Source organism: Scleropages formosus, chromosome 21, assembly GCF_900964775.1.
Source record: "Scleropages formosus chromosome 21, fSclFor1.1, whole genome shotgun sequence".
NCBI lineage: Eukaryota > Metazoa > Chordata > Actinopteri > Osteoglossiformes > Osteoglossidae > Scleropages > Scleropages formosus.
Window position 1 is genome coordinate 6,252,562 of NC_041826.1, and position 11,400 is coordinate 6,263,961.

The 11,400-nt window shown below is 47.0% G+C and overlaps 1 protein-coding gene across 1 annotated transcript in view; it reads right to left on the reverse strand.

Moving 5' to 3' along the window:
• The window catches only part of LOC108924237 (anion exchange protein 3-like), a 29,325-nt gene extending 18,366 nt beyond the window's left edge, over window positions 1-10,959 (reverse strand). Inside the window, exons 1-6 of the mRNA XM_029247250.1 lie at window positions 10,909-10,959; window positions 9,308-9,310; window positions 4,022-4,181; window positions 2,656-2,906; window positions 2,295-2,449; window positions 980-1,182 (exon numbers count right to left, since the gene is read on the reverse strand). Coding sequence (XP_029103083.1) covers window positions 980-1,182; window positions 2,295-2,449; window positions 2,656-2,906; window positions 4,022-4,181; window positions 9,308-9,310; window positions 10,909-10,959 — 823 coding nt within the window. The remainder of the gene's footprint in view (window positions 1-979; window positions 1,183-2,294; window positions 2,450-2,655; window positions 2,907-4,021; window positions 4,182-9,307; window positions 9,311-10,908) is intronic.
• Between the last annotated feature and the right edge of the window lie 441 nt (window positions 10,960-11,400).

The window sequence follows — 11,400 nt, forward strand, 5'->3', positions numbered from 1 at the left end:
GCATTGCATTTGACCTTGGTTGCTGCACTCTCAACCAAAACAAATTTACGGGCACGCAGAGTCCACTCTGAACATTCCTTTTGGTTTCGCCGCTGAGCCGAAGGCTGCTGGGCAGGCACCCTCTGTCCACAAAGCAAACAGCGCACCGACGGCTACCGTCCTCGCACCCGCCGCTATGCGCTGCCGATCCCCGCTATGTTTTTATTTTACTGGGAAGTAGTGCGGAATGATGGTCCCGGCCAGCGGCCTGTGGTATGGAGCGCTGAGGGTTCAAGCTCTGGTTAGTACATTCCTGTTAGCTTCTATAACAAGACACTTCCACAGGACAAAACCCAGCTTCAAAAGCTCTTCTCAAAAATGGTTGGTATTACAGTAGCAGTGTATATGGTATATAATGCAGCACAGGACCAGCAGGTAGTCAAATGGTTCGAGCTGCTGCCTTTGGATTCCAAGGACTCAGGTTCGGACCCAGGTTCAGACCCCCTTCGGACAGGAGTGGCTGCTAGTATAGTTGTTAGTGCTCTTGCCTTTAGGCCCAAAGGGCAAAGGTTCAAATTCCACCTACAGCTATATGCCTTTGAGCAAGGTGCTTACCCTAAATTGTTCCAGTGAAATTACCCAGCTGTATGTGTAAGTAAGTGTTAGTTGCTTTGGAGGAAAGTGTCAGCTAACTGAATAAATGTAATTACTCTAATATCCTTGAGCAAAGTACTTACCCTGAACTACTCAGGCTAAAGCTGCCCTGCTGTATTGTTGCGTAACTTGTGTGCAGTAAAGTATTGCCTAGTATTACTGCACTGACAACATATTAAGACCGGGGTCTAAACTTGTCTGTAATACCTAAAGAAGGTCCAGCATGCCAAGTGTCACTCCCTGCTGCTGGTAAATTAGAGGGAAGCAACGTGCACGTGTAGAGAAACGCTATACCAGCTGCTCCAATGTGTGGCATGCAGAAGACAGCATTGGCATGAGCTCTTACTCTTCATGTCCTCCAGGTCCGCGGTGGCCAGCATCTGGGCCTCAGCCTCGTCAGTGGGCACCTCCTGGTACACGGCTGCCTCGGCCGCGCTCATGCTGCCCGCACATACCCGCTCCCACAGGTCATAGCTGGCCCTCTGCTGCCCTGCTACCCGGTACTGGGGTATCCTCCGGAACCATGGAGGCTCCGGAGCGGTTGAGAACCTGTCGACAGCGGCTGGTTACTACACACATCGGAAGATCAGCACGCAGACAGCGACATCCTCACCATGTTCACGCTCCTTCTGGGTTTGGTGTCATCTAATTTACAGTCTGGTAGGTTTTATCGTCAGAAGGATGGGACCACCAAAAAACGTACCGTTGTCACCTGTCTGGGCTGCCAGTCTGGTGCCATTTTGCTCCCACTCGCATTTATTATATTAAATTATGCACAGATAAATATATAGCCGTCACATAATTAAATGAAACTCCTTGACTCAGTTGTAGTTTTGGAGTCAGAACATGCTTCAAATGGCATGCAAACCAATAACAAATGATGACTTCCACATGTGATTCCAAAACGGATGGCCTTTGATATAAAACACACAGATCTGTCCCCAGGTCATGACTAGTAATGACTTGTCTGTTCAGATAGAATTGAGTGGTGTGCCAAACATACAGGACACATACAAGGCAGATAATTTACATACAAACTCCAAAGACTAGAGAGGGCAGCTGCTAGGGTAGTGGTTAGAGCTGCTGTGTTTAGACAGAAAAGACAGAGCTTCAAATCCCCCCCTCCAGCTGTAGTACCCTTAAACAAGATACTTATCTTAAGTTTCTCTAGCAGAATTACCCAGCTAGGCAAGTGATTGTAAGCAGTTTAATATTATAAGTCACAGAAAAAAGCATCAGATAACTGCTTAAAAAAAATTATTTCTCAGTGGAATAAAAAGCAAGTATGTGAAATTAATGCCTACGTTTTTTTTTTTTGTTTGTTTTACCATTCCTGATTCATTCGATTTTTAATCTTTATTTAATTTCTAAATTATTAGAATAAATTTCAATCCAAGTGGAAATCTTACTTAAATGCTTTAATGTTTGCTTACTGCTGCAGTGTTGTTGAAGTGCATTGTAAATTGCTGCTGCTATTCCATAATTAGTTATGCGTGGGACAGCCATAAGGCCTGCTGCTTCCACCATCATCCATTCAGGTTCTAAAGAGGAATGTGAGTATTTGAATCATTGATTTGGAGGTTCAAGCTGAGCTAAGCTCCCCTCCTGACTAGCATGAGCCTTCACTGATGGGTAGCGTACTGCCATTCCCCAAGCCTTACCTGCTGAAAGCCTTCTCCTGCTGCACCTGCCCCTTCACCTCCAAGCCTGTGCTGGAGAGTATGTCCTCACCAGGTGTTGGGGGGTACTCATTTTCCATGCGGAAGCTAGAAAGGGGCAGTGGCAGCTCGAGGCCCTCTTCACGCCCAAGGCTGGACTGCAAAGACAGGATTTTTGCACTGCATGGGATGTGCGCAACTGCATGGACCTCATGTAAAGACTGCTGGCTCCCTCTGGCGGTTACCCCAGGGTAGAGCAGATCAGAATCAACGCAGCAGTAAGTCAGCTCATGGCAAGCATATAAGACTCAACAGAAAGGCCTCAGCTCGTAAACACAGAGGGGATTTGTTTGGACGAACCTACCTTTGGTTTGTTATCCATCAGCTCTGTGGGTGTGACTGCCAGGCCCTGATCCTCAACCTCAGACTCCGCCTCCTCTTCGTCCACCTCCTGAATGGTAGGCGTGACCTCGGAGGGGGGTAAGGATGTCTTCTTCTTCTTGCGCCTCCTCTTCCTGCGGTGGTCGGTGCTGAGCACCCTCTTGCGGAAGCGCATCGGCGGCGGCAGATGTGTGGAAAGCGGGTGGTGGGTGTGGTGGAACGTGTGCCGGTGATCTGTGGGAGACAAAGGAAACTGGGACACCTATTCTCTTGACACACCCAGGTCTGCTTTTTCCCCCAGGCTGCCAAAAATAACAGCATTTGTATGACATACTCTACTGAGCTGCTCTCTCGAATATCTGAAACCGAGGATTCGAGCATTTACAGCGCAATCGCACAAATGCCGTCTTATTAATGAGCAGCGATTAATGTATAGAATTTACACACCTGTCGATGCATCTGGGTGTTGTTTATATTACAATTACTCATTTATCTGACACTTTTCTTTGAATTACTTACATTTACACAGCTGAATCATTTTTGCTGTATCCATTTAGAATAAGTACATTGCTCAAGGGTGCCATTCCAGGAGGGATTTGAACCCAGGTCCTTTGATTGGAAGAAGATGGCGCTAAGCCCTACGCTACCGGCTAACTGTAAGGAACTGTAAGAAGCTTAGTATGCAAACCTAACATTTTAAATTGCTTTGGAGAAAGGCATTGTTCAAATTAATAAACAATAATAACTGATAATATATGGGCCACTAGGCAGCAGAGGAAAGGTTTTTTATTAGGATTTCTGATTTAATATTTTAGCAGCAATGCAGTAGTCAGAGCTCATATTGTACTACTGTTACTACAAATACCAGGGACAGCTGGTCAGGTACTGGCTACAGTTGCTGCCTTTAGACCCAAAGGCTGCAGGTTCGATTCCAACCTTTGACTGTAGTACCCTTAAGCAAGGTACTTACCCTAAAATCGATCCAGTAACGTTGGCCAGCTGTATAAACGGGTAAATAATTGTAATTACCTTAATGTTGTCAGCTGCTTTGGCAAAAAGCATCAGCGAAATGAATAAGTGTAAATGCAGCAAAGTTAGGGGCTCTGATTTAATACAGCTGCAAGTATAATTATGCTTCATGAAGTGTAGACCACAAAAAGCAGTATAGGGATGTCCCAGTAAAGTTCCTCCACTTTCAGTGATTTATAACTTTTTAAACAGATATTCCTTGTGGCACCGGAGCAATCCTCATGCTTTTTTACCCCCTGAGAAAAGCGAATAACCTTTTGCACCTCATTTATACTACGATTTTCCTTGAGGTGCAAAAACAGGTGACGAGGAGCACTTACACTCAAAGTCCTTCTCGCTGTAGGTGCGGCCCAGCTTCTCTCCATTGCTGGCGGTACCCTCAGAGACGATGTGGGCGAAGTGCTGCACCGAGAGGGCCTTCTCCCAGCCACCCTCCTCCTGCTGTCCATCACAGGGGTGTTTCGCCTCCTCAGCCAGAACCTGGGTCACGCGCAGAGACACTGTGCGACAATTCGTGTTCAGCCCCGCGGACTCCCCTTGACAGGCTGCGCCCCGAGTGATACAACCATAAACCCACAACGTGACTCATGTTTCACTGCAACTCACACAAGGATGCCTGGATTTCCTGATATATCGGTCAAAAGCCAGGCCACAGACCCCGTGCATGTGTGTGCGTGTGTGTGAACTGAAAAAACGCCACTTGCATGAATTTTGAATAGAAAATTAGATGTCGATTATATTCAGAAAGAAATGAAAATTTTTTTTTCTCTCTGATATCTGGGTTTAGATACATCTTGCAATCTTTCACAACAACCAGAAGCTCGGATGGTTTATCACACAGAATACATTCATGCAAAGATGAGTTGGCTGGGGACGTCAGATTCACGCATGAAACACCGAGCAATAACCTGTCCGGGATGGGACAGCAGGTGCTTTGTTTAAGGAATGTTTCCATGATTTGTCGTCGGCTGATAACCATTTAATACGTGATGACGCCAGTGGCAAAGTAAGTTTCTTATTTCTAGGATCATGCAAAATGTTTACATTAATAAGTAATTAGTGTATGTGTCAGTAGCCAAGGGAGGAGGGGTAATCGTAGCCCGTCTCGAGTCGTGGCCGCTTTCATCTCGGCTTTGAAAGGGACTGTGGGCTCTGTGGAAGGGAGGGGGGAGTCTGGTGGAGGGATCGAGGAAGCAGGACCCACAAATGTCACCCCCTGGCAGAAGGGAGCTCAAATATACAAAGCGTGGTCAGCGATGCATCTGGCTATTACATATAAACACACCTGTACACCTGCTACATTGCATAATGCATTCTGCTTGCCATCAGTTCAACATCAAATGTAAACAAACAAGTTTACATTTGGTTGGCATCCAGAAGTCACACAAACGAATGACAAAAATACTCAAATGAAAGCAAATGCTAATAAAGCAGGATATGGACACCGTGCAATCAATTTTCAATTAAACAGGCCCGATGCTCCAAGCTGCTCCGCAACAAAAAGTACGCTGTGATACTTGTCCTTTTAAAATAGAACAGCAATTGTTAACGCGACAGATGGCGACACACGACAAAACAGGGTTGCGCAACGTGGCGGGGTTACGAGAAGTCTTTAATTAACAGGACAAACTGCTCTTTGTTGAGTGTGTGCCCCTCTGTTTCCGCACAAATTAATGAAGACAACGCTGCATTAGCCAAGCGCTGCTGCACGCGCACGCTTCCCTCTTTCATCTTTATTCGAAATTCAACTTTGATGGATAGGACCGGTAAGCGATCCGACAAACTGCAGTCCATTAACAAACGCTCGCACGAAAACAAAACGGCTCACGGAAAGCGAGCGTTGCAGGGATCCTCTGCATTTGTACAATTTTGGCGGGAATGAAGGGGGAATGGAGCCGTAGGAAAACAGCAGGTGGACGTAAACCTCCAGGTTCTCCACTCGCCGGGGGCAGTTACTAGTGTAGTGGTTGAGCTGCTGCCTTTGGACCCTAAGGTTGTAGGTTTGGATCTCACCTCCAGCTGTAGTACCCTTGAGCAAGGTATTTACCCTAAATTACTCCAGTAAAAATTACCTAGCTATACAAATGGTCAAGCACTTAGATTGACAATGTAAGTTGCTTTGGAGAAATACATCAGCTAAATGACTAAATGTAGTAACCACAACACACACATACAGCAAACAATCAATAACGCTGAGAGTGTCACCATCAGAGCAATTCCACCTCTCGCGCCTACATACCTTTCCACTGTGTTTGTTTCTTGTGAACAGGAATCAGTTACCACCCCAGGCAGGAGTGACCTTCAAGGAGCTGTCGAAGTCTCTGCTTATTTTCCCCGTAGAGGCACAAGGCGATGCAGCTGATGGCTCTTCTCTACCTTTCTCTGTGCATAACCTACTATCACATCACTGCAACTATAGGGTGAGTCTCCACTGGGATGTGTTCTTTCACAGGAAAAGGATGTGTAGGACCCAGAACCTGCAAATGTGTCTGCCGAAGCTGACGATATACAAGGGATGCAAACGAGGAGAAAAACGCGGGGAAATGGATGAGAAGAGAGACGGCTCCACGAGTGGGGACACGGACGCGGGGAGACAGACAGGTACGTGCAGGTGAGGTGGTGGATGTGAAAAATGGGGAGGTGCGGGGAATGAAGGGCAGAAACATGGGGCAAAAAGATAAAGAGGGAGAGAAACAAAAGAGCTTGGAGGAGGGCAGATGAGCACACAGGCAGACAGATAGACAGGAGGAAACACAGAAAGAGGGAAGATGAATAGACGAGCGAGGAGAAGGGAAATGGGGGGACGAGCGCAGAATGTGGGCTCGGAGCGGGTGACAGATGTGCCTATTCATTCTTCGCTGGCACACATGTGGAGATGGCACCCGCGCCCTGCTGGGTCCTTTCAGCCACAACCCAGCTCCAGTGGCTCAAGACCGGTTTGTCGGGAGTTATGAACATTACACCGCAGCCAGGTTTTAGGGAAATATAACAAGTGGTCTGGCTTGTGGTGTCCTTTAAGAGGGTTTTTTTTTAGACGGCAGAGCTGTTTTTTGGGCAGATTTTGGTCCGCAGGACAACTGAACACACTCCGTCTCGGGAAAAAGGCACAGCGGGGATCGTGCGTGCGCCATTCTTCCGAGGGACACATCTGCCGCTGCTGACGCTACGAGGACAGTGCGGGGTTACGACCTGAAACGCTGGATCAGCAGATTACTGAAAGTGATTTAGAACGGAGACTGTGAGAGCAAGCTGCCCCTGCCTTTCCCATCAGGAGTTCTGGAAAGCGTCGCTAAAGGAGGGTCCGTTTGGATGTCGTTTGATGACCGACTTAGTTCGCTGTTGTTATGAAAGCGCCTGCTGCACATTTTCACAAGATCTGAAACAATAGCCAGATTGGGAGGGGAGACGCTGCCATGGTCTGTCACTGATACCAGTGACGTGTTTCCACAGCTGGCTGTCAGTGCTGGGGTGATGTTGCCATAACAACCAGGCCCCGGATCCTCTGTTGCAATCAAGTTACCATTCACGCCACATCATCCCAGGGCAGTCCCCGTGGGAAGAGACATGCGAAGCTGTTTGGATCGACATGTGACTGCCGTACTCCGAATTTCAGGGAAATCCGTACTGCGCCAGTACCGTGGTGAAGAAGAACCTCTCCACATTTTAAGCCAAAATGAATGTTTACTATCCTACTGTCCTTCTGTTTTCATTTGCATTCAACTAAATCCGAGCCAGCCTGACATCTAAATAAGCCTGATATCGCCACATCTCCTTCAAGTGAGTGATGCTTCCTAGTGCCTTTGGAATAATGGCTCACCCTACTGTACAGTTCAACAAATGAGGCTGAAAACATTAGCTGCATTAGGGTCTACAGCACACATCAAATTCCAGCTGTTGTTAATTTCCACTGATGCATTTATCTATTTTTTTTTTTTTGCATGGCAAGGAGTGGGTTTTCTTACAACCCCTTCCGGTTTACACCATTTACACCATGCGCAGTTCTCCTTTCCTGATCCCAGTAGAACTGGAGTGGATGACCAGCAGTCTCGCTCATTTGTATGTGGTTTGAATAACACGTAGGCAAATGGTGTGTCCCAGGCTAATGCGAGGCCCTCTGACGTAGCCCAGCGCTGTGCCAGTTCCACTGTACAACAGCACAGTGCTGGCTGTGCACCTGTGAGTCATTCCCGACAGCCAGGCCATCCGGCGCTTTGCTCCCCCACATCTCTCGCACTGGAATTAGACGCCTGCAGGGAGATGGGTGGGACTTTGAGTCCATGTTTATATTAAGTTCAATCTAACGCAGTGAATGTGAGCGCTGGGTGAACCCCCTTGCCTCACGTGGCCTCGTTAGGAGTGATTCATTACGCGGTTTGTCCCACGGTTAACGGGCCGCAGCTATTTCGGGAGGCCCCACGCTGTGGTTGGCTCCTGAAAAAAAATATAGTAACATGACCTAACCATTTGGAAACCAGTCGTGCACGTGTTGTGGACTGTTTGAAGTCTCCGAGGTGCCGTGAGAAAGGCCCGCTCTGTTCGTCCCCCTGAAAGATAACTGGAAAGTTACATTCGGGACTTATGCTTTGCTTTCACTGGGGCAGCTGAGTCTCAGCCAAGTACCCTCTGATCGCCACCACAAGGGTAATTTCTCATCCTTCTGTCCTGTTTGTCTCATCAATTACTCATTGAAAGGGGCTGTGCTCTTCTGACTCACGCTGCACTGCCTGTTCACATGAACATAAACAACGTAAAAAACACGATTCCAAGTGAGAACATCACAGAAGATCCAGCTGTAGTCCTCTAAACATCTCTGCTTCACTTCCCATCTAGCTCAATTCTTTTAAACCATCATGCATAGCATGCATAGCTGCTGCCTTCATTCTGCGGCTGTGACTTACGCCCTGGTCGTAATAAATTATCCGCTAGGTTATGTCAATTTGTTGTGTCTTGTTCAATTGGCAAAAAGGTCACCCTTGTATGGATTGCGCTCCTTTCAGTGCAGCAAGATGAGAAGTGTTGACAGCAAAATGAAATAATAGCCCATAAGAGCATTGGGAGTCATCACCCTCAGAAGCACGAGGTGCAGTAATGCAACGCACTGGGCCAATTAAGGGGCACATGACACGCAATTGGGAAATTAAAAATCCAATCCAATCCCCCTGGCGTTGCGTGAGAACATGCCACCACCAAACCTAACCAGCCATAATACATCAATTCCTCTTACACACACACCCAATGTGTGCAACTGTTAGTCCCAAGAAGGGTCATGGCAAGCCAGAGCCTGACCTGGCAGCACAGGGTGCAGAGCTGGAGGGGGAAGGGACACACCCCGGACTGGACGCTAGTCCGCTGCAAGGCACCCCAAGCGGGACTTGAACCCCAGACCCACCATGGCGCAGGCCCTGGCCAAACCCGCTGTGCCACTGCACCCCTGCCCCCCCCCCACTTCCTCTTAAATGATGACAAACTATTTTCACATTAACTATATCATTTTTTGGTAATTACTGGTGCAGCAAAACCACACAAGCCCATAGCAAAAAAAGAAAGACAGCACAACAAACCCCTGTCCTTTAACAATCCATTTCAACACTACTGCCACAGCTGACCTGCTAATATCTCCTATTCCGATGCGGCCAATAATCCAGGAGGTGGGTGCGGTTGCTCTCCTGTGTGCTACAGGACAATTTAAACCTGCATATTCGCCTGAAACACATCTTTGGACTGTGGGAGGAAACCCACACCAGCGTGGGGAGAATATGCAAACCTTGCATAGATTAAGCTGATTTCAAAACCACAGCCCGGGAGCTGTGAGGCATCAGCACAATGCACTGCACCGCTGTGCCACCTGAGATCAACAGAATAAACCAGAAAACAAAAAGAGAAAATAATGGTAAGATAAATGATGGAAAGGAGATAGGAAAAGGAAGCATGAAACTGCATTACACATAACTGGGTTTGATATTTGGGTCTCAAGCCTAGATTGCACTGTTTTCAGAGAAGGACTTGAATTAAATTTTCTACGGATTCAAAAGAAAAGCAGGAACTTTTAAAATGTCGTGAAGAAATGAGTAAACCTTTGTTGCTTAGGGGTGCATCATTTATTTCTCCCATTTAAATGAATGGGAATTAAGTTTTTTCTTATTGGATTTTCAGGAACAAATTTCTCTTGTCATGCAAGGGAATCCTGTGATGTTCTCAGCACAGTACTGTACAGAAGTTGTTCCACCTACAAATGAATTAAAAGTTGAAACAGCTTGTAAGTCTGATCTCTCAACAAAATGTCTTTGGAACCATATGCAAAGCAGACGTGTCAGAATTATTAGATTGTCCTTGCATTGCTACTGCAGATACAGAAAAAAGATGAGAAGCAGCACACTTAGAAGAGTTGAGACTATGAGTGTGTGTTACCTCACACTCTGTGATTGAAGCTCCAGGCAGTGCAGTGGTTAGAGCCTCTACATTTAAACTCTAAATGTTCAGGTTGAAATCCTACCTCCCGCTGAAGTACCCCTGAGCAAAGTAGTTGCTCCAGTAAAATTTACCCAGCTCTGTACCTGGGCAAAAAAATGTCCTTGGCTTAACATTGCAATTTGCATTGGAGAAAAGTTTGGCTAAATGAATAAATGTAAATGCATGACTGATCAATCCAGACAGCTGTGCTACACACCAGGGCAAGCCAGTGGATTACCACGTGAGACCAGTAGAGCTGCAATGTTTCAAAATGCCACAGCTTGGTGCCCCGAAGAGGACTAATGGAATGCAATGATTTTAGTAAGAAGTGAACCCGTGGGCAGTTTAATTAAACGGTTTGTTTTCCGGGCGGTTCCTGAAGCATATACAAGAGTGGAGCAGCCAAGTTTTTCATGAACATCCCCAACTGGGATGTGTGATGGTCAGGTAAGAAAAAAGAGCATGTGACACTGCTTCTGTCCACGGAACACAGCACCCTGCCTTCGTTGTACTAGACTCGCCTTCTCTTTGCGGTTGCCATGACACACCGTAGCAACAGAGTTTAATTAGGCAGGTCCCTCCATATAGTCGCCACAAGTGCTGAGGCTCTCTTGCTCATGTCTGGCTTCAATTTAACCTCACCAAAATTTCAGTTCAGCTTTAAATGTTGCTGTTTTTGTTACCTTGGGAATCCTGCATGTCAGAGACACCAACGAAGTGAACTGGTAAAAAGGATTGCGTGACTGTACTTGCTTACCTGCAGGTTGATCAAAACATCCTTCTCGGGGGCATGGCCTCCTGCTGCCATGGGGATGCGGAGGAGCAGCAGCGGGGGCCTGGATGCTCGCAGGATCAGCCCTTCTCTTTTACTGTTGAGTTGCCAATCAACCTGTGGGGTGGCATAACCTGGAGAAGGTGGCGGAGGGGGTTTCTCAGTCAATACCGCAGAGAAGAAGCCCAGTTAGCCAAGATCCCAGTTGGCTTATCACCCCACCCACCCAGACGGTGCACTTGAGACAAGGTGGTCCAACCTGCTGTTGGTTTATCTCAGCTAATGTTTCATTTCCACTATGATCCATTTTTTGCACGTGTTGTAAATGTGTGCTTTTTGTCCTCCGAGGCAAAATAGGGCTCTTCGAGAAACACCATCAAGACACAAGTCTGCAGCAAAAATACCCACAGAGAACTGAGAAGCACATCAGGCTATGAAAAATGAGTCACATAAATCTTGCTCATGGAGTAAATTTCA